This window comes from Miscanthus floridulus, chromosome 9 (assembly GCF_019320115.1).
Source record: "Miscanthus floridulus cultivar M001 chromosome 9, ASM1932011v1, whole genome shotgun sequence".
Lineage (NCBI taxonomy): Eukaryota > Viridiplantae > Streptophyta > Magnoliopsida > Poales > Poaceae > Miscanthus > Miscanthus floridulus.
In genome coordinates, this window is record NC_089588.1 from 88245630 (window position 1) to 88269034 (window position 23405).

General features: G+C 47.1%; 1 protein-coding gene across 3 annotated transcripts; it reads right to left on the bottom strand.

The window, feature by feature from the left end:
• Positions 1-9187: 9187 nt before the first annotated feature.
• LOC136482337 (uncharacterized) lies at positions 9188-12650 on the bottom strand. Of its 3 annotated transcripts, XM_066479544.1 has the most exons (7): positions 12309-12650; positions 11810-11871; positions 11428-11721; positions 10419-10804; positions 9961-10160; positions 9709-9868; positions 9188-9593 (listed from the first exon to the last, which is right to left on the bottom strand). In XM_066479544.1, exons 3-7 carry the CDS (start codon positions 11702-11704, stop codon positions 9459-9461), a joined length of 1158 nt encoding a protein of 385 aa, XP_066335641.1. In that variant the 5' UTR covers positions 11705-11721; positions 11810-11871; positions 12309-12650; the 3' UTR covers positions 9188-9458. The 3 variants fall into 3 exon arrangements, with proteins under 3 accessions (XP_066335641.1, XP_066335640.1, XP_066335642.1); XM_066479543.1 differs by having other exon boundaries at positions 11428-11871; XM_066479545.1 differs by having other exon boundaries at positions 11428-11971; positions 12309-12487.
• Positions 12651-23405: the final 10755 nt, after the last annotated feature.

Here is a 23405-nt window from a genome sequence, read left to right on the forward strand (position 1 = left end):
GTCAGGCAACCTCCAGGTTTCGCCGTCAAGGGAGAGGAGCACAGGGTGCTCCGACTGTGCAAGGCGCTCTATGGGCTACGGCAGGCCCCTCGAGCATGGAACGCCAAGCTTGACACCACGATGGGCGAGCTTGGGTTTCAGAGGTGCGCAACCGAGCACGCGCTCTACACGCGGCGACAGGGGAAGGAGGAGCTTGTCGTCGGCGTGTATGTGGATGACTTAATCGTCACCGGTGCACGCACGGAGGATATCAACAGCTTCAAGCATGAGATAGCGGCTCATTTTTGAATGAGCGATCTCGGCGCACTCTCCTACTACCTCGGCATCGAGGTGAGACAGAGGAAGGAGGAACTCATGCTCGGTCAGAGCACGTATGCCTCCAAGCTGTTGGAGAGGAGCGGCATGGCTGAGTGCAAGCCATGCGTGACTCCGATGGAGGAGCGGCTGAAGTTGACGAAGGCCAGCACCCCGGCGAAGGTGGATGCGACACTCTACCGGAGCATCGTCGGTGGTCTGCGCTACCTAGTCCACACGAGGCCGGACATTGCGTTCGCCGTGGGCTACGTCAGTCGCTTCATGGAGGATCCCAGAGAGGATCACTGGGCTGCGGTGAAGCGGCTACTGCGCTACGTCAAGGGGACGGTGAATCATGGGATCATCTTCCCAAAGACCGGCGAGAGTAGGTTGCAACTCACTATTTTCAGCGATGCAGACATGGCGGGGGACATCGACGGGCGATGGAGCACCTCTGGTGTGCTCGTCTTCCTCGGGTCGGCCCTAATTTCATAGTTGTCGCTGAAGCAGAAGGTGGTGGCGCTATCTACGTGCGAGGCAGAGTACGTAGTGGCGGCCACATCGGCGTGCCAAGTTGTGTGGCTACGCCGGCTGCTGGGCAAGCTGACTGGTGTGGAAGCTCACCCACCAGCACTGATGGTGGACAACCAGCCCGCCATCGCCCTCGCGAAGAATCCGGTTCTGCACGACCGGAGTAAACACATCGACGTGAAGTTCCACTTTCTCAGGGATTGTGTCGATGGAGGGCAGATCGTCATCGAGTTCGTCGAAACTAGTCGGCAACTCGTGGACATCCTCACCAAGCCGCTCGAACGTCTTCGACTCACGGAGCTGAAGGAGATGATCGGCATGGAGGGGGTACAAGGCTTAGCAGTAGGATTAGGGGAAGATTGTTAGATTATCTACTGCTATATTGTGTGAACACAATAAGGGGAAGGCGGCGCCGAAAAAGCCCCCCTGCTGTGATATTGTAGCCGCTGCAGGTGCAGGCGCCGAACTGCTCACCTGCAGCACTATAGGCACATACAGTGGCCGGCGCAGAGTCAGCCCTGTATGTTATCTAGTCACTGTTGCAGCAGGGCAGCTGTACTAGGACTAGATGGATAGAGTTGTATAAATAGACTACCACGGTAACTCAGTAAAGAGAGCTCAGATTTGCCATCTCACAGACAGGGCTTCGGCCAACGCTGGTGTCTTGTATTGTGCGTGCATGCTCTGTTCTCCCTTCTTCTAGCTCGACAACACTAGCGGGTGCTCGGCAAGACTGTAGAGTGGTTCACTCACCTGAGCCAGTGATCCTGTGGGCCAACAAAATACACTACCTTCCTTAGACATGCAGTCTGCATAAGGTCTCCATACACTTCGCAAAGAACAAGTGTTGGCATGGAAGCCTGATGAAGTTTGAACCTAATCGTTTGAATATTAGGGTAAGATTTACAGGAGAACAAACTTCTTTGTAAGCACATTTCGGGTTCCCTGCTCCCAATAAATATAAACTGTCTACTATATTGCACTTGCACCGAGGTAATTGGTTACAACCAAGGCACTGTTCAACAAGGTAAGGGCCTACCTAACATGATACCACAGAATAAGTGGTAAGCTTAGAGATGGAGGAAAGTGTTTACCTTTGGTCTGGTTAAGACATATCATGCACATATGGATAGCCTCAAGAAAAGCTCGATAACGCTTCTTACTACTGTAGTTCAGCATCAAAGCTGGGATTACAGATTCCAGTGATCAGTTTGTTCTTGAGATTGCACGGTTATCTGCATTGTGGTTGACAATATCTGGACCCAGTGTCATGTTTCCATCAATCCAAAGATATAAGACTTCCTGCCCTGGCAGCCCCGCCCAAATAGTGTCAAGCATCTGACAGAGTTGAGAAACATAAGGCCCATCCATCCACTTAGCAGTGACAGCGAAACTTGGGGGGTCTTTGGCTCTTTGCTAGGATAGGACCGTGGAAGAAGGCATGTCAATATCAAAAGAGGCAGGTACTCGAAATCGCAGGTGTAGGTGAACTCGTCAGGTCCATCGTCGTCACACTATCCTACATCCCTGGGGCTAGCATTAGGTGCTGAAAGCTTAGCGCACACTTTGATGCCATCAGGCAAATGATAATGTATGTAAATCTGGAATAAATAATAGACAGAAAACCCATCAAGATCAGATTCGAGCCATCCAAGAGTAACTGAAGCAACGACATTCATATGAATTAAGTGAACAGATGATCATGCATGACCAGCTCAAGAAACCTGAAAACTTCTGAGCCCTCCTTTGTTTTCAAACACAATCAGATCAGCACCATATATTGCCTCCAATGCCGTCAGCTGCAGCGGACAAACATATATATCAATTATAAGCGAGCAGATGATCCAGCTCAACAACGCGATCTAAAGAAAGAAAGTTTGGCTCTGTAGTATGGTCAACTCCATCAGATTTTGAAGCAACATAACATCCAACATATATCAGAATTGGAGTCCCAACAAGCCAATTTTTTTCTTAGACGAACAGCAAAATCAGTAATCATATTCGTAAGTAAACATCCTTGCTCCATGTTATGATCCAATGCATTTTTATCTGGTCGTTTTTTGTTTCTTATACAAATTGAATTGTACATGTCACTACCGGAGACCGGCTCTTTGCCGAGTGCCAAGTGGATTGCCGAGTGTTTTTTTTTTTTTTTTTGCACTTGGCAAAGAGCTTCTTTGCAAGCACTAGGCAAAGAAGCTCTTTGTCGAGTGTTTTTTTTTTGACACTCGGCAAAGAAGCTTCTTTGCCAAGTGTTTTTTTTTACACTCGGCAAAGAAGTTCTTTGCCGAGTGTTTTTTTTTACACTCGGCAAAAAAGCTTCTTTGCCAAGTGTTTTTTTTACACTCGCCAAAGAAGCTCTTTGCCGAGTGTTTTTTTTTACACTAGGCAAAGAAAATTTCAAAGCACATTTTGAAGCAGTAAATTAATTCAAATGAAATAGTTTTCAACTATAAAGTTGTATAACTCATCAAGATGTACAATGTTTGTTTTGGTCTTTTCTTCATATGACAAAGTGAAAGTAAATTTGTTCATAAATCTAACATATCTCTCTTGTAGTTTATGAAACTACAAGAGAGATATATAAGATTTGTGAACAATGTTAGAACGGCCTTATCGGATGAATAGATGATCAAACAACAAAAATAAACTTTGTAGATCTTGAAAAGTTATGAAACTTTGTAATTGGCAACTTTTTTATTTGAAATCATCTTGTCATGCAAAACTGTGTTTGAATTTCAAAATTTTAAAATTTGAACTTTTCAAACGACCTCGGATGGAAAAACAACCAAAATAAACTCTGTAGATCTCGAAAAGTTATGAAACATTGTAGTTGCCAATTTTTTTATTTGAAATCATCTTGTCATGCAAAACTGCGTTTGAATTTCAAAATTTCAAAATTCAAATTTTGTAAACGACCTCGGATGGAAAAACTTCCTAAACTAAAAGTGTAGATCTCGAAAAGTTATGAAACTTTGTAGTTTACAACTTTTTTATTTGAATTCGTTTAGGGCCTCAAACAAGTAATTTACACTCGGTTTAGTATAATATGTGGGGAACCAAAACGGAATATAGACATAAGTGGCAGTGTGGTGTGGTGCAGTGGTTAGAGGAGGGGACGCGCGAGGGAGAGGTCGCCGGTTCGAATCCCGCCGGCGTCGTAGCCGCAAATTTTACGCGAAAAATGCCGGGAATGGGCCAGAAAAAATGCCGGAGATGGGCGGGCGCTGGCCGGTGGAGCCTCCACCGATTAAAAAAAATCCCATTTTTTCGGTTCCAACTTTGCCGAGTGTCGGGCACTCGGCAAAGACGTCTTTGCCGGCCTATTTTTTACCAAGTAGTCTTTACCGAGTGCAGCACTCGGCAAAATCTTTGCCGAGTGCAAATTGGGCTTTGCCGAGTGCCCGCCACTGAATCTGGTAGCGTGTCTGGTAGCGTGTCCCAGCAGCATGCCAAACCCAAAGAGTTATAAACCCTGCAACACAAATCCCTAATCTCATCGTTACCATCCTGCAGACTGATCGACTAAATTAAAACAAGCATCATAGCACACATCACGATCATGGTTTCCGTCGCAAAATTTCCAGTCTGATTGACTAGATTAGTATACTGAATTACTGAACCTCGTCCTCCTGCCGCTGCTGGTTGTCTCGTATCTCGTATTCCTCCAGCTCCTCATCGGCGAGGAGGCTGAGTCCCACCCCCGCAGCCGTAGCCGCCTCCTCCAGCCTTGATTCCGCCTCGGTCGCCGCCACCCACGGGGAGTCCAGGTCGAGCACGCCCTCCTCGGCCTCGCAGCCACCCTCGCGATGAGGCCTTGTCCGAGAAACGCCCGCTGCGGTGGAGCTCCAGCTCCAGCGCCCGCGGCGACGTAGTGCTGCCGGAAGCTAATGCCGCCATAGCGCGAACTCGGGCTCAATCATCCCGTCCGAACGTTCGGACGGGAGCCGTGCGCCGGCCGAGCATCTATTTTCCCGCGCATGCAGTTTGGCTTCACTTCGTTGGATTGTTTCCCGCGCATGCAGTTCAGCTTCCGTGGGGCCTAATAACGAGTAGAGAGAGCGGCGCATGTGCGTCTGGAAACTCAGGTACGTTTTTTTTTCTTTTCTTATATTCCTTTTCTGTTTCTTATATTTCCTTTTTTATCTTTCTTTTATTTATTTTTCTTTTACCTTAATTATTTTTTCTTTATTCCATTTTTCTTTTTTTTTCATGTTCACTCCTAGTTTGGTATGTTTATCCTTTTTCCTTTCCTTTCTTATTTTCATTTTTCTTTCTCTTGTGTTTTTTCTTCTTTTTCATTTTTGATGTTTTAAAAATATTTCTTTTTATTTATTTTTTTCCCAAACTTTGTATTTTTTGTTTTACTTTTTCTTTGATCATATGGACTATAGAATTAGCGCCCACACTTACGCTCGAGGCTAGGATGAGTTTATTTTTTATGTTTTTATTTTTTCTTCTATTTCATTTTTCTTTCCCTTTTCTATTTATCCTTTCTATTGATTTCCTTTATTCTTTTGATTTCCCTATTCGCGTGTTACTGTATTTATAGTATTTGATTATTTCTTTTTCATTATTTATGTTCTACCTTTTTATATATTCGATGAGATGCATGTGATGTTCGCATCGTGTATGATATAAGATATTCTATGATGTATTCTCGGATGTTCACATATTACACATGGGATGTTTCACGATTTTTTTTACTATTTGCATAGTACTCGTGAGATGTTTAGGTTGTTCAAATAGTATCCATGTTTATTTTCCTCTTTTTATTTTTTTTCAAGTAGTATACATGCGATGTTGTATGATGTATGTTAATATATTCACATAATATAAATGGAATGTTTCATTATATATCTTTGATTATTAATATAGTATATGTGAGATATTTTATGACTTCTTAGGTTGTTCAAATATTATCCATGTGATGTTCTTGTAGTATATATATATGTAATGTTCATATAGTGTATATGTGATGTTATTGTAGTAAATATGTGATGTTCTATGTAGTATATTTTGTGATATTATCCCTAAGATATATGTAATTTTCATGTAGTATATATATGATGTTCTATGTTGTATTTTGTGATATTTACGTAGTATACATGCGATGTTCTATAATGTATTTTGTGATGTTCGTGTAATATACAAGTGATGTTTTATGATATATTTAGTGCTTGTTTAGTTCCCAAAAAGTTTCCAAAAAAGTGCTACAGTAGCCATCACATCGAATCTTGCGATACGTGCATGGAGCATTAAATGTAGACGAAAAAAAACTAATTGCACAGTTTGGTTGGAAATTGCGAGACGAACGTTTTGAGCCTAATTAGTCCATGATTGAACACTAATTGCCAAATAAAAACGAAAGTGCTACAGTAGCCAAATTCTCAAAATGCGCGAACTAAACACGCACTTAAGGATGTTCAGGTAGTATAAATGTGATGTTCTATAATTATTTTTGAGTAATCACATAGTACATGTGATATGCTCTATATTATATTTTAGCTTACTCAAATAGTATTCATGTGATATTCTCTTTTATTTTACCATTATTTGGTGGGTTTTTTCTCCTTTTACATAGTACCTGTGATATGTCGTTAACCTCAACTCTATGCAAGATAGTAAATACATATATATTATTTTTATAGATTTTATAATAGTATCGCATTAACCTATAATTTATTCTCATAGATCTAGAATATTGTTCTCTTGAACCGAGAATATCTTTATTGTGAAGACGAAACATTGTTTGCTGAACTTAGAACATCGTCTCTATTCAACAAAAGGAAATGTTCTCCCTTTATGAGAAAAATGTTCGATAATTAAAAAAATTTCCAAATATATCAAGTGTGGTCTTGTTTTGAAGGATTTCTTACGAGAAACATAATGGTGTAATCGAAATTTAAATTGGATGTTTAACTTGTAAACTATAGATTTTTTCAATTCGCAGCAAACTATGACATCGTCATGCTATCTTTAGGACTTGTTTGGCCGGGCTCCCGGCAGCTCCGGCTCCAGCTGATACCTACGACGAACACTGTAGCATCACTGTAGCAACAGAGCTGTTTTTCACTCCCCCACTTTTTCCCTCTCACTGTAGCGCGGTACTGTTCATGGAGCCGGTGAAGCTTCAATTCCTGACTCCTTCGGCTCCGGTTCTGTCACGCTACAGTGCATGAACAGTGTAGGAGCCGAAGCCTGAGTCCAGCCAAACAGGTCCTTATTGTGCATGCATTGTAGGTCCTGTACGACGTCAACGTCAAACGAACAGAAATAAGCAGCCCAACTCTATCATCTAGCCGTCTGGCCCACTGACATGGCATAGAATAATTGCCACGCTTTGCTCTGTTCCTCTCCCGAGCGCGCGAAAAAAATCGTCGGCGTGGCTCATAAGTCAGTACTTTATTTTTTTCTAAATAAATTAACAGTATTTTCAGCCATGATTTATGAGTCGAACAGTGATGTTTGGGTCTGGCCGACCGGACCTTAAGAGTGCCCCTCGGGCTCTGGCGCCGTACGTCGTTCTCGTTTTCGTCGTTTATTTAGGCTTTATTTATTTTTGGGACTAGCAAAAAAATACACATGCATCTTATTGTGAAGCCTTCTGGAGGGCTTATGGCTCAAATTTATTATTTAGCTGATGTATAATTTGTTTAATTTGTTTTAGAATCGAACTCCATGCATTGTCTAGACGTGCACCTAACTCGTATAAACATGAGATTGGAGATTTATATCAATATAATCACGTCATTGTGCTTTAATTCACCTTGGCGTCACACACCACACTGTTTTCTAGACATGTTCCTCTAACTCATACAAGCACGACTTATATATTTATCTTTCTAATGACCATGCCAAGTGTTTTAGGGCTTGTTTGGGACTTCTATGTTTTTCAGCTTTCTCTATGTATTTTAGCCAAAGGGCTTGCTAGCGCCTAGACAGACGGGGCGTCCGGACGCCTGCGCCTGCAGACCGTCATCAGAATCGAGAAAAGTGGGAGGGGGCGACGGATGCCCAGCCAGTGCTGGGAGGAGGAGGAGACACCGAGGCAAGGCAGCGGAAAGCGAGGAAGGCAGATGCAACACTCGATCTACTTTTGAAATATCCAGATGCAACACTTGCAACATACATCTGAAAGCAGATGAAACACTTGAAACATGCATATGAAACACTTGCAAAAACACCTGAAAAACATGTAAAACCATTGTAAAGTATTTGCAACATCCAGATAAAAACACTTGGAACATATGTGTGAAACATATGCAACATCGAAATAAACACACTTGCAACATACGTCTGGAAAAACAGATAAAACATTGGGAATAGAAGCTTGCAACATACGTGTACAACCATTGCAACATATGCATCATCTCGATCTACTTTTGCAACATCCGCTTGAAATACTTACAACATACCTCTGGAACATCTGAAACACTTGAAACATATGCTTGCAACATGCGTTTTCACCTTCTTCTTCCGTACGACGCAACGCAGAGCGGGGGATGGGCAGGCAGACGGCAACGCCGTCGCGGCCCCTTCTGGAGGTGAGCAGAGGGGGCGGCGGGGACAGGCCGCTGGTGAACTTTGGTTGCGCTGTGAGCTGCCGCCGTCACAAGCGGGCGGAGAGGGAGGCGAGGACAGGCCAGCAATGGGCACATGTCACTAATAGGCTCTGGCCGGGCGAGGGCCTTGGGGATGGGCCTGGCGCAGGTGCAGGCAGCTGTCGGCGAGCTCTGGCCGGGCGTGGGCGGGAAGAAGGGGTCGACGGGGAGCTCTAGCCGAGCGGGGGCTGGGAAGAAGGTGGCAGCGACGGACGTTGGCCGGTGGAGGCGTCGTGGGGGATGGCGCGGTATGGAGGGCCATGCCGCGAGGGAGCGGGGGATGGCACGGCATGGAGGTGCCGCGGGGAGTGGGACGAGCGGATGGCCACATGTGAGGAGTTTTTTTAGCAGACGCCCGTGGCCAAGCATTATCTAAATAACTACATCTCCATAAACTCTGCTCCATAAAAAGATGGGGTTATGAGAGGTGCTATAGAAACTTTAGGTTTTTTGTGGAGCTGCTCCATGGTGAAGTTAGTGGAGCAATTCCAAAAAGACTTTAAGGAACAATCTAATAATTTGATAAGTCAACTTTTCATAAAATATTAAAAATTTCAAAAATACCCTAATTGGATGATATATAGGGGTCAATTTTTCTTAATATAAGATCACTAAGGCATTCATTTTGAATGGATCGCTCTGACCATGTCCTACTCCGACACGAACTCTTCATTTGTCAGTTCAGGTGTTAGACACCGGGAAAGTGCAATGCAGCCAAGACAAGCCTCATGGTCATTACTGGGTCTGGAGATTGTAGCTGAAATTGTGTCGAATTGATTGGACATAATAAATCCGTGATAATAGAATTACATTTCACAGAAAATGTCACTCAACATTATGTGACACTCATCAGTGACAAAACGGGAGCAAGAGGAACACATCGACAGCACGCTATTTTTCAAATAAATTGAACTAAAGAGGGTTAGTTGATGGAGACCTTAAGGGAACCAATCCACAGCCCTAATTCTATTGGATATATTTCCGAAGGGACTCTTGCACTATATTATGAGAACTGCGGCAGATCCAGCGCTAGAAGTTTCCAAGCCCCACACACTCTGACGACCGGTAGTGCCCTGACTTCATGTATTTGTCCTCAACCCTCATCCTGCACAATGAGCAGTAGTGGATCCGGCACGCCCAGCAGAAAATGTATTCCTCGTTGTCCTGAATGCACATGGTCATTGGTCAGATTATGCATATACACACTGACAAATCAGTGCTCGCAACATTGGTGATCAACAATCACCACTCTCGTGCAATAAGCCGAATGCTGCTTTACCTTGAAATTTCTCTGGCGACATTTAGGGCATCTGATAGTACTACCGATTGGGCTCAGTTGAACTTTAACCCGGCGGCCAATTTGAACTTCTTTCATATGCCTCTCGAATGGCGTTACATCGCTATACTGACGTAGCTCAAAGAGCACACAGCTGCCGTTCCTACAATGGGCCGATTTTGTTATACTTTGTCCAACCAACCGTGCATAAAAGGTATGCCAGGGAAGCATCATTGATGTCTTGGAATCACCTACCAGAAATGGTCATGGCCATTGATCGCCCTGCCACAGCGGAAGCAGAGCAACTGACCACAGTTGCCACACGACATCTTGTTGCACCCTTCTGTTTTGACGATAGGCATTCGGCATTTTGGACATAGTTGAATATCATTGAACATTTTTCTGATGGTGAGCAGTTCCCGCGTCATATCCTTCTCTGACATCCTGCCTGATGCCTGCAAAGTGCAAACAAAGAAATTGTAGGCAGCAAGCGTTGGATGTTCAGCTAAATGCATAAACTAGTAGCGAGTCCATAGCAAAAGCTTGTCAGACCCTGAGATCTTTATTAGAGTGCATGTCAAATGCACATTGTATCATTGAATTACATAGTAAGGAGACTCCAGATGTTTAATACACTGGTTACTATGCAAAGATGAGAATCAACTGCAAAACACAAAAATGAAAGTGATCTTAGTGCATATCTTGAATTTTACCTGCTGTCTTTTGATCATGTCTTCTGGAGTTATGCAGTGCTTCCCAGGATGGCATGGTTCCTTACATAACGAGCAAAAGATAAAGGAACATTTTGGGCATTGTGCATTGTTACCCTCATCTTCCAAGCAACCAATCCCACATCTTGGACAGTAAACCACATCTGACATCGAGTCCAATGCTTTCTTAAGAACAAGCCTATCCCAACGTTCAAATTCTTCTCCCGTAAGAAGCCTCTTCAACACATATGGTGGAATTGAAGCATTGCACTTGGTATCAGGGCATACCAACTGAAACACAGTACCTTCCTTGACGTGCATTCTGCATAAGGTCTCCATGCACTTCACACAAAATAGGTGCTGGCATGAAAGCTTGATGAAGTTTGAGCCTAGTTGTTTCAGAATTAAAGTTAGTTAAAGGAGAATAAACCTATGCGAGTGCAAGTCAGTTTCACAAGGTAATGCTAGGAATTTACAGGTTCAAAGGGTTCTGGCCTTCTGGGATTCAAATGGTGAAAAATTTCAGACCCCGCCAAAATGGGTGAATATCGAAAATTTTGGACCGGGATTCAACAGTATGGACCAGTCAAAATGTTCATGTTTAGCTAATATTTGGTAAAAATTTGACCGAGAGGCACAAGGAGAAAACAAATTGATTATAATTTGACTGGTTTGCACTTTTATATTGAAGCAAGCACTTGTGGGCTTGTTAAACTCTAGACTAGACTACAAATTCAATTTGGACCGAAATTTTTGACTGGTATGATATTGTTTCAGGCCCCACTGAGACGGGAGATTTAGCTGAAATTCTGTCAGTTCGGACTGAAGAGTGAAGACCAGAACCCTATTAGCTCCCAAGAGGTACTATGTGAACTGTGAAACAATAAAACTTCACCCAGGTGGTATTGATTACAAGGTACATTTCAACAAAGGAAATGACTCAAGGAGTAACACGGACATTAAAGGATGAATGAGCATGCTATAACCGCCAGGGTTGGTTGGAAATACATACCTTTGCTCTGGTTAAGACATATCATGCACATATGGAGATCCTCAAGAAAAGCTTGATAGCGCTTCTTACTGCTGTAAGTCATCATCAAAGGGATTACAGACTCCAATGAATTTGTTCTTGAGACTGCATGGTTATCTCGGTTGTGGATTACAATATCTGAGCCTAGTGTCATTTTATCATCAAACCAGAGATGTGACCTTGAAGAATCCCGTAACCACTCAACCCACTGATACACAACCTCCTGCCCCTGCAGCTCTGCCGATATGTTGTCAAGCATCTCACAGAGCTGAGAAACTTGAGGCACATCCATCCACTTAACAGTGATTGTGAAATATGGGGAGTCTTTGTTAGGATACGACGGTGAAAGTAAGCATGTCAATACCAGAGGAGGCAGGTACTCAAAGTTGCACTTGTAATAGAAGACGTCTGATTCATCATCATGTCCTGTACCATCAGAGCATCCATCATCTTTGGCACACACATTAGCTGATGAAAGCTTTGCGGACACTTCAATGCCATCAGACACATCATAATGAATGTAAATCTGGGATAAAATTGACAAACCATCAAAGCCAAATTGCCAGCTTACTAAAAAAATGTACTATAACAATTGAGAAAGATTACATGGCGATTAACAAACCTGGAAATAGCGGGGGGGGGGGGGGGGGGGGGGGGGGGGGGGGGGGGGGGGGGGGGGGGGGGAGGTGGGGGGGTGGAGCGGTGGGAAGCCTGCAAATCTGGACAGTCCAAAATCACTGTGACGTTTCTAAGAAGATTAACTGCATTGCAAGTTGCAACCATGCATCGCAGTTCGCAGCACAAATCAAGATCATAAGCCGTGCAAATTCCCCAATTGAAAACAGTAGATCACTGTACTAGACCTCGTCCTCCTGCCGCTGCTGGTTGTCTCGTATCCCATCTTCCTCCTCCTGCTCCTCCTCACCGCTAATTTTAAGTACCGCTGCAGGACCTACCGCCGCCGCCTCCCCCAGTATCCTTTCCGCCTCGGCTGCCGCCGCCCACTGGGAGTCCAGGTCGTGGAGGACGCCACGCCACCGGCCTCAAATCAGCATGGAGACACGCGGAGTAGGACGAGGAAGCTTCGTCCGAGGATTGCGGGGCTGGCGCACAATGGGGCTCCATCGGCCGCGCCGACGCGGCGCTGGCGGACGCTGCTGGCTCCATGGCTCCAGCTCGAACTGTCCCGGTGTCGTACGTGTCGGCTCTCGGGGTTTCCCGTTTTTAGCAAACGCCCCCTTCGGGGTTGTTATTGGGGCCGTGCTTGTTTCTGGACTGAGGAGAGAGTAAGATGGGCTATAATGCGAATACGGCCCATCAGGTTGAACCATGAGTTACCGGTAGATGACAAGGCTAGAAAAGAGACTAAGGCCCAGTTTATTTGGGCGTCTATTGGCCTCTGCACGGCTTTTAAAATAACATCAAAATAAAGAACCCGTTTTATAAGCAAGTTTCAAAAGCTTCTGGTAAAAGCTCAAATAAACAGGTGCTAAATAAAACTTAAACCGAAAACAAAGATAGTAAAAATAGAAATATAAAACATATTAATATTGACCGAAACAAAAATAATAATAATTTGCTAATTAATTTCAGTAGCATGTACTCCTATACCACAAATTATGATGTCTCCTCTCCTGCTCGCAGCAGTATGGTACTCAACTTACATATGTATTCCCTTCGTCCATAAAAGAATGCAACTATGTGATTTATACAAATCAAGCTATCTTAACGTTAATCAAGTTATAGTAAATAGTATTATCATTTATGTCTCAACTAGGTTTACTATGAAAATATATTTTATAATTAATTGAATGTTACTTATTTTGTATAATAATTCTTAGTACCTTTTTACATAACTTAGGTCGGAATTCGAATCATTTAACTTCCCGAAAAGTGAGAATTGCATTCACTTGTGGACGAAAGGAGTATAACGGTGCATGGATCACACAAATCTTGCATACGGCTTCTTTGGTCTTTGCTAGGGCGAGGCCCGTGGCCACCGTGGATTCCATGTGGTAGTGAGGACATGTTTGTTTCAATTTCTTTTATGGCTTCTGTTAGCACAAGCTGAAACAAAAGAATCTAGGGTTTAGCTGAAACAAAAGTTGATTTATGAGAAAAATAAACTAAAAGTTGAAAATCATGTAAAGATAGGCTGTTTTTACTTTTGGTCCACTAAGAATAAAAAACCACACAAAACTAGCTTTTGCGTAAAAGACCCAAAAATTGCAGCTTAAACCAAACAAGCCCAAGTCTTTTATGCTCCTTATTAGAAGAACACTATAGTGTTCGACTTGTAGTTTTGTTTGTGGCCTCTTGTTTTGCGACATACTTTGCCACTGTCTACGCCTTAGCAACCTGTGAATCTGTGATATCGAGCGTACGAGTTACGACGACCCAATGATGACACGCACACATGTCCGAATTTTTTAATTTTTCAGGGCTTTTTTGATAATTTTTCACAAATATGCCTCTGGAGGAAAGATTTCAGAATCTGGACCCTTAGCTCGGCGTCAGTGTCCCTGGCGCCGAGCTCTTGGGCTCGAAGCCAACATGGCGGTGACATGGCAGGAAGCTCGATGCCAGTCACCCTGGCGCCAAGCTCGGCGCCATAGATCTTGGCACCGAGCTTGGCGCTAGGGTGATTGGCGCCGAGCTTGTGTTTTAACCCCGGCCCCAACCTTCCTGCCCGAGCCTTCTTCCTCTTCTTTCTCCTCCCTCTCGGGTTTTTTTCTCTCCCCACCTCGTCCCACCTCACGAATCGACATATTGGACCTTGCAAACTTCGATTTGATTCGTAGATCTTCGAGAGCAAGGTATCCTCGCTCCCCTCGTAGTTTTTTTCGCATCGATTTGGTATATATTAGTCGGATTTTTCAACCTACGAATCGTCATTACTTAGAGTTTCTTTCTATCCCTCAATATTTGTATTATATAACCGTAGGATGATGCCATGGCGTGGAAAATCTAGCAAACCTAGGTAACCGCAGCGCATGTAGTTATGTTATGGGTTAATTGTTGTGCATCAAATGGGAAACCCTAGGTTTAGGGTTTAATGTTAATTGCTTTCGATTCTTAGAACAAAATTGGTTGTATTGTAGTTATGGTTCTCATTGACATTTATTTGTGATGTTTTGATTTTTGTTTGTTAAATTACATCCGTTTTGTTAGATGCAAGAAATGTATCGGGAGAAGTTTTGGCGAAAACGGGGTCGTACTCGAGAATTATACCCCGACGCGTCTAGCAAAGATACTCCCGTCCCTCCTGACCTCCCTGTCCCTAACTGTTTCCTGGCCCACGTTTTTCAATCGAAACATCTGGACACAGCGGCGCGGTGCTTCTACACATGCAGTCGTTTTAATATAAGAAAATATTTCCACTATCTTTTTCTTTATTTGTGTAAGTATGCTACTAATATTTTATTGGAATCACGTTGTGTAGGACCATGAGAGGTGCTTTTTCTTTTAGTGGATACGTTGGAGTTTGTGTGTCCAAACAAGCATGAAGTAAGTGCAAAGTATATGTGTTGAAATGTTGAGCTATATGTGTTCATGTACTAATGTCACCTTATTTAGGTGTTTTCAATGGCGAAGTGTCGTTTCATGGAGTGGTTGTATGGTCCTAAGAACCAATGTCTGGAAGAACCGCGAAAGGTTAAGGAAAAGAAGAAAGAAAGGGTAATTTACAAAGCACCTCCTGTCATGTGCGAATGTGGTGTTAAATCCAACTATGGCCTAGTCCCTTCGGAGCTTGGAATAGGCCATTATTGACTATGATGAGGTTGGTTATTTTTGTGGTAAACATAAAATCATATTTTGTTTCTTTTGCTAAGACATATATGATATAATTTTTCGTTTCAACAGAGCACTAGGAAATGCAGGTGGGAATGTTATGATGGTCAAGCTAAGTTCTTGGATGAACTGAAGGGGACCCTGCGCCCGCGGCCGCGGCCTCGCCTTCCCTGGCGTGTCGCCCGTGCCTCGTCGTGCCGGTGCCATGACCATGACCATGCCGCCCGCCACTGCTGGCCTAGGGCGCGCTCGGCATGTCGCCCGCGCCCCCCGAGCCGGCCTTGCCGCGCAGAGCGCCGGGCATCCCACGCCCGCCACCCGCCACCGCCGTTGTTGGCCGTGCCCCCACCGGCCCCGGCACCTACAGCGGCTGGCCGTGCCACCATCGGCCCGGCTCGTCGGCCTGACCCACGCGCCGACGTCCGCTGCAACTCCATCGACGTCCGTGACTCCGTCGTTGGACAGGTAAAAATCGTGAATTTACAATGTGCGTACTTAGTTAGCTTTGATTGTAGTATAGTAGTTTTGGCATTTGTTATTTACTAGTTAATGTGATGACTCAGGTAGTTGATTTAGTTAGTGATCTAGTGAGATATATATGTAGATAGATAGAAATATAGATACATAGGTACATAGATATAGTTTGATAGCTACTTAGATAGGTAGTTACATATTTAGTTAACTAAATAGGACCTAGCTATTTAGTTAGCACATTGTATCTATGTATGTAGTTATTATCTTATTTACTCAGTTTATAGTTAGAAAGTACTTGTAAGGTACTATCTATCGTCTAATTTGGACTAAAGGACATGTGTTTCGTTATGTGTTTAAACTAGATGGACAACCTAGTGACCATATATCATGGAGGCACCGTTGAATACCATCGCTATGGATATGTTGAGTTTGTTGACATACAAAGCGTGTCTGTGCTATTTAATGATAGGCCTTCATTTAGTGAGATGGTTGCAAGGGATCGGGAGGAGCTACATTGCCTCGGAGATGATGGCATTGCAGTTGAGGGTGTACTGCACCTAGGTTCTCCTCCCAACATCCTCAGGCGAATGATCCTAATTGGGTGTGTGGATCAGTGGAAGAACTATGTGAGATTGGCTATGAAGAGTCAGCTGCAATGTTTGGACATGGTTGTGCGTTGGGTATTAGTTGATCCCATCCCTCATGGGTTTTCCCCACCAATGGGTTAGCAGGCACACATCGACCTTCCCATCCCGAAACCTGATATGGATGTGGAGGTTTCACCTACGGTTCCCGATGCTCAATGTGCCCCCAATGCGGTAGTTAGAGATGCTTGTTAGACTCATGTTGTTGTGGTAGATCCTCCTCATGAGATCCCTTTGACACAGAATCATCCAAGTAAGTGTCTTAACTGCATGCTTATTGGGAGCTTACCCCCTTCCTTACATCCATTTCTTTCATTATTTCCTCATTTCTCTACTTATGTTGTAGGAGACATTCTTGAGAATATGGATGTGCCCCCTGTTGCTGCGCAAGTGCACTTTGGAGATGGATTCTGTGGCTCTAATAGTGTTGAAATTATGCATGATTCGAAGACATATGAGATGGCAAGGGCTCTTGATTCTGATGATGATCGCCCTATTGGAGAGCTGACAGAGAGTGATGTTGAGGCATATCTTTTCCGGCCATCGTGATCCAAGAGTTCATGAGTTCAGCGATCTTACTCATTTCGATCAGGCATGTGTAGAAGGACGTGATGATGAGCTCCTAAGGTCGGCCCTAACATGGTAATTGAGAATGGGAGGGTGTTCAAAGACCTCCCTGCATTGAAGAGGTGGTTGCATGCATTTGCAGTGATACGAAAGAGACCTTACAAGGTCTTGCATTCATATGTGGAGCGCCATTACATAGTTGTGTGTGACAAGGAATGCTGCCCATAGAGGGTTTGTGCAAGAAAGCAAACGGTCACCGAAAAGTGGAAGATCACAAAAGTTGTTGGGCCACACAATTGTGCTGACCATGAGCTGACACTGAGGCATCGACAATTGACATCTACCCTCATTGACAAGTGGTTGAAGGGAATATTACAGGGAGAACCCAACATGAAGGTGAGGACAATTATCAGGACCGCTGAGGCATTGTATGGAGGTTATGTGATAACTTATGGTAAAGCTTGGAGGGCTAAGCAACGAGCGTGGAAGATGATATATGGGGACTGGGAGGATGGGTATGAGCAGCTGCTAGTACTTTTCAATGCAATCAAAGCAGTGAATCTAGGCATGCATTATGAGTACATCCCAAAACCAAATGCATGGAAGGATGGGAGGCAGATATTCTTTCGTGCTTTCTGGTGCTTCCCTTAGTGTGTCGAGGCCTTTAGGCACTGTCGTCCTGTCTTCTCCATTGATGGTACATTCTTGATTGGCAAATATCAGGGCACACTTCTTATAGCCATATCCTATGTTGTGAACAACAAGTTGGTTCCTTTGGCATTTGCTTTGGTTGAGAAGGAGAACAATGATAGTTGGGGATGGTTCTTGAGGCTAGTCTGGATACACGTGGTTGGGCCTGATAGGGAGGTTGGTGTCATATCTGATAGGCACCAGGGCATACTTAATGTCGTGCGAGAGCAGATAGAGCGGTATGCACCTTTGCACCATCATTGGTGTACTCGGCACCTTGCCGAGAATCTACTCTGGAAGGATGGTGTGAAGGGTAACTTTGATATGTTCTAGGAGGCTGCTCGATAGCTTGAGGATTAGTACTTTTAGAAAAAGTTAGAGCAAGTCAGAACCGCATCAAATGCAGAAGGTAGACAATGGCTCATAGGTTTTGTCGGTACAGAAAGTGACCAACTAGTAAATATTTATAGTTTTGCTGTACGTTGTGATCGGAGGTGGCCTAGCAATCAATGACACAAGATTTATACTGGTTTAGGCAACGTGCCCTACGTCCAGTGTGGGTCGGTCGGTGACTTTATTCCCGAGCCCAGGTGCTCGAAGTCTGTAGTGTGGTTACAAACGAGAAGGAGAGAGATGGGGTGTCCGGTCGGTCCGGTCGGAAGGGCCGAGATCGACAAGAGCTATGCTATGAATGAAGTGTCCAACCCTAAACTTGAACTTGAAGAAGTCGACTTGGGTTAACTCTCCATGTTTGGAGAGAGCACATCCCCTTTTATAGAAGAAGGGGATGGCTTTACAAGTGAGAGGGAGAGTGAGTACGGATGTTTCTAAGCCTTGTTGCCCACGCCGATGGGGATGGGGTAATGGTGGGCGCCCACAATACTGTTGATGTCACTGTAGAATGTCAGGTACATGTGGGAGGTTGAGCTGCTTTCTTCAGGATTGGAGGACGTCGGTACCTGCAAAAATGCTATCTCGCCGACGGGAGGCATGGCTTTACCATGTTCGCCTAGTACGGTGAATTCTGGCGCCCACAATACTATTGATGCCTAGAGGCACATGGGGGGTCTTACCGTACAGGTGTTTTGACCGGTGCCTACAATACCGTAGAGGTAAATGTCGGCGCCTACAATACTATTTGTGACAGGGCGGTTGTAAAGCACTGTTCCGCGGGATATGGTCCCTGGTGCCATGGTTTGACTTGCGAGCCCCGTCTTGCCTTCCTTCGCACGCCTCCTAGTTCTTTCCGAGCGGGGGTCCCCAGTCGGATGGCCCCAGTCGGTTCTGGCGCGCCAGTCGGAGAATAGCGATGGGCAGGGTTTTCTATGGACCCCGGTCGGAGACACGGGGTCGGAGTCGGAGGCGGTCCTCGGGTCAGGCTTTCCGAGTGGAGGCCGTGCGAAGGCAGCCAAGGCCTGACGCTAGCGCTCTGATCAGAGAGGCCGTTCGGGGTTGGCCTAAGCCCGAGCTAGTGCTTTGGTCGGAAAGATGGGCCAGAGGCGGCTGGGCCTGAAGCGAGTGCTCTGGTCTATTGAATTTAGATTTTTGGGCCGGTCCAGAGGAAAAGAAGTCCATCCTCCTGGGCCGAGCCCTGGCGTGGAAGCCGGTCCTTGAGGGACCCTGGTTTTATGAACCCGACAGGAGCCCCCGAGCCCCCGGGTGATTCGGGCAGAATCGTCCGGGGGATTTTTGTCTTGCTGACGGGTGCGCGCGAGCGCACCCGCGGGTGTAGCCCCCGAGCCCCCGGGCGGTTCGTGCCGAACTAGCTGGGGGTGTTTTTTCTATTTTGTCGGCGGGTGCGCGCGAGCGCACCCGCGGGTGTAGCCCCCGAGCCCCAGGCGGTTCAAACTGATCCGGCTGGGGGTGTTCTCTCAGCAGGCGTGTATGCATGTTTTTTAGTTTGAGATGGAATTTTGTTAAACCGCGGTGTCGTTGCACGCCGTGGGATCGGGTGAGTCAGAGTCATGAATGGACCTTGGAGTCAGTGCGCGCCATGGGTGGAGCTAGTTCGGTTCGGTTGTGTCAGAGCTCACTGATCTTTTGGTGTCAATGCGTGCCGCGGGATCAGGTGAGGCGGAGTCATGAACAGACCCAGGCGTCGGTGCACGCCGTGGATCGAGAGAGTTAGTTTATTTAGTTCAGGAAGCCGTTACGCGAGTTTAGGAGTCGCGGTCCCAGGAGCCATAGCCAGATGTCGCCGATCCTATTGACGCGAGTTTAGGAGTCGCGGTCCCAAGAGCCGTAGCCGGATGTCGCCGATCTTGTCGACGTGAGTTTAGGAGTCGTGGTCCTAGGGTTTCTTTGGAGCACAGTGAAGCCATCCGAAGCCGTTACGAAGACGTTGTTAGTTTAGTTAAAGATCAGGCAAGGTGATGCTCGCAGGTCCTGGCGTCGGTGCGCGCCGGGGACCGGGTGAGTCGTGGTCGTGGATCTGGCGAGTTCGAGGTCACCATCCTTGGCATTTTTCTTGAGCCCCCGAGCCCTATCGGGCCTTTCACAGGGGTCGATGTGAGTTTATGTGCATTACCCTATCTGGTTCCTCACAAACCAGGAGGGCTAAGTTTCGTCTCCTATCCTGATCGCTCGGGCTCGAAAGACTAGCTCGGTGAGTTGTTAACGGGTGTGATCGAGTGGAATCCGGGTCCGTCGTTCGTGACGGGGTCGGCATAGCCCTCTTGTGACATTCCACTACTCCTTTAACTATAACCCGACAGATGCCTAGGTCATTCCGGAGACCAACCTGGGTGACCTTTCGACCTCCCTTCGATGGAGATCCTATGGGCTTGGTGAGAGGTTTAGGATCGAACGAGAAGGTTAAGATGACCCAGTCTGCCGGACCGGGCTAGGGCCACACAGTGCTCATCTACAGTTTCTCCCTTGGCTCTGTTTCGGTTTGCTCATATCGAATGAGGCAACCGCCGCTTCGTGTCGCAATCACGGAATGTTCTGATGCATTTCGCTGCATGTGCGATGCTTAGTTCTCGAGCCCCTGGACGGTTCATGCCCTAACCGTCTAGGGGGTTCAGGCGTATGGTATGAAATGCGCGTATGGATGTATGAAATGGTTATAAAGAAATAGAGGGGGTTTTATAGTGTTTACCTTTGATAGTTTTGAGTGACAGGGCTCGGAGAGCTTCAGTCAGAAATGTCCGACCGGGACCCACGCTCGTCGTTCGTGACAGAGTTGGTGTGGCCCACATAGGGCGTCCCTTTGCTTCCTACCTATGTCCCGGTGCTTATCCTGAGTGAATCGATCGACTTAGGAGGCCGGTTGATCTCTGTTGGTGGAGATCTCGCTATTGGATCTCTTCAGGTCTGGCCTTGACGACTGGAGTGGTGGGGTTTGAAGAGCTCTAGTCAGAGACGTTCGACCGGGACCTGTGCTTGTCAATCGTGGGTTAGCCTTTGTGTGAACTATTTGTATTAATGAAGACATGCTCACCTTGGTGACCTGAGAGATGGGGTTCGGGGAGCTTCAGTCAGAAATGTCCGACCGGGACCCATGCTCGTCATTCGAGACGGAGTCAGCATGGCCCGCATGGGGCGCCCCTTCGCTTCCTACCTATATCTCAGGTGTGGATACTGAGTGATTCAATCGGCTCGGGGGATCGGTTGGTCTCCCAGTGGAGGTTTTGTTTTTCGGTCTCCTCAGGCCTGGCCTGGGTAGGCGGGAAGCCGCCCACGTGCGGTGGTGCTTCAGTTTCTACGCCCGTCGTGTGGTAGTGGTTGATCGTGCGGTAGTGGTGGGCCATGGCCAGGCCATGTCCCATCTGATCAGGAGCCGTTCCATCGAGCAGGGCGCGTCTCATCGGTGCAGGGCATGTCTCATCTGCATTAAATGGGAAAAAGAGAGAGATTTTTGCTCTGCCGTTTTGCCTTCCCGATCGGCACGCCCTTTCCTAACCGCTGCTCCCCTTCCTTTAAGTGGGAGAAGAGAGAGGTTGTTCGCTTCGTTCTTTTGCCTGTTCATTGTCTGCCGCCGCCGCCTTTCTTTTTCCTCCTCGTCGAGAGCGTCTTTGAGAGCTGCGAAGGTTTCTAGGAAAGGGAGAGGCGAGAGCGAGGGAGAAGAAGAGAACTCACTGATCGTTTTGCGATCTGGGGCGGAATGTCGGATTGGCGGCCGTCCACCGTGAAGAATTCGGTGCTGGAGTCTTTCATCTAGAAGGGGTTTCTGCCGCTGCAGGAGGTGGCACACTAGAGGGTCCCTGGGAAGGAGGAGTTCCCGCAGCCTCGTCCCGACGAGGTGGTCTCCTTCCTCACTTTCCATGAGCGCGGACTAGGGTATCCCACACACTGGTTCTTGCGTGGGCTCCTCAACGAGTGGCGCCTAGAGCAGCAGCACCTCAACCTGACGGGGGTGCTGCACATCACTGCTTTTGTCACCATCTGCGAGGCCTTCCTTGGGATGGAGCCGCACGCGGACCTCTTCTGGCTTTTCTTCTCCCAAAGGGCTATGGCGGACTGGAGCTCGACCGAGATCGCACCGGTCGGGGGCTTTGCCCTTCAAAGGAAGCCGCGTGAGGGAGGAGGCTCGTATCCCGCATACACCCCATGCGACTCCAACCGAGGATGGCATGGGGAGTGGTTTTATATCTGGAATCCGGTGGGGGCGCCGTTTCTAGTGTTTACCGGTGGGAGGCCGGCAAAGCAGAAGAGTTGGTCGTGGGGCTGTGCCCATATGGAGAAGCACAAGGAGGGGGTCATCGAGGAGGAGCTGCGGAAGCTTGTAAGGGACGGCCTCGATGGGGTGCGAGTGTTCCACACCCTTTACCGTCGTCGGGTCACACCGCTGGCAGAGAGGACGCACCCGATGTGGACGTACGGCGATCGGTCAGATCCGGACCATGCGTCGCAGGAGGATCTACCAGACGATGAGATCTAGAGCCGCATCGACCGAGTGCTGCAGCTGAGGTCCGGGGAGACAATTGAGGGAAAGCCCATACCGTTCAATGCCTCGATCATGCCCATGCTGGTATGTTCTTTGTTCATGCTCTTTCTCTGCTCCCTTCCTTTTCTCTGATCTTGGTTCTATCATTCCGTAGGGGCTCGGGAGGTACAAGTCCTGACCGCACCTTCCCAAGGGTCCAGAGGGCCGGGCCCGGCAGGCCGCCCAGAAGGAGGCGGCCGACGCTCGGAAGAAGAAGAGGACCCTGGAGGTCCAGCGGAAGGAAGAGAAGAAGAGGGAGGTCGCCCGGCGCGTGAAGGCCAGGGAACGTAGGAGCGACGTTGAGTCGGAACTCACGTCGGACGATCCTATGGACCTTGATGACATGGTCTTCTCCGATGAGGAGGAGGGTCAGGAGGTCGTTGTGACCTCGGCGGTGCGTCATGACCCTACGGCGACGTCCGTTGGTGAGGAGCAGGAGGCCGCGCGACGTGTGGAGGTTCCTGCTTCGCGGAAGCACGCGGCAAGCGCGGACACCGTTGGTGAGCGGGCGTTGAAGCGGACACGGTCACCGCGCCCCTCGGTGGTGCCGTCGGTCCCATCGCCGCCTACGGCAGATGCGGTTGGGCGAGCCGGGCGGTCTGAGGGGTGGACGGGCGCTCGTGCGGCGATGGAGCCGGTGCCAACGCCGGACTTGCGGCCGGAGGAGGCCTTGCCCGCCATGGCCATAGTTGAGCAGTTCGAGCGGTCTGAGGGGTAGATAGGCACCCGGTTGACATGCGACTTGTAGTCGGAGGACACCCCGCCCGCTGCTCCAATCGTGGAGTCTCGAGCCAGAGGCGTAGCGACCCACAGGCCGGGCAGGCGCCGGTTGGGATGGTTCCGACCCCGTCTGAAGTGAGGGGGCG

Coding starts and splice junctions, on each gene's coding strand:
- LOC136482337 (XM_066479543.1), bottom strand. CDS start 11,737: ATGGATGTGCCTCAAGTTTCTCAGCTCTGTGAGATGCTTGACAACATA. Junction 9,869..9,960: donor AATGGCCATGACCATTTCTG/GTAGGTGATTCC, acceptor GGCCCATTGTAG/GAACGGCAGCTGTGTGCTCT. Junction 9,594..9,708: donor GTCGCCAGAGAAATTTCAAG/GTAAAGCAGCAT, acceptor ATGTGCATTCAG/GACAACGAGGAATACATTTT.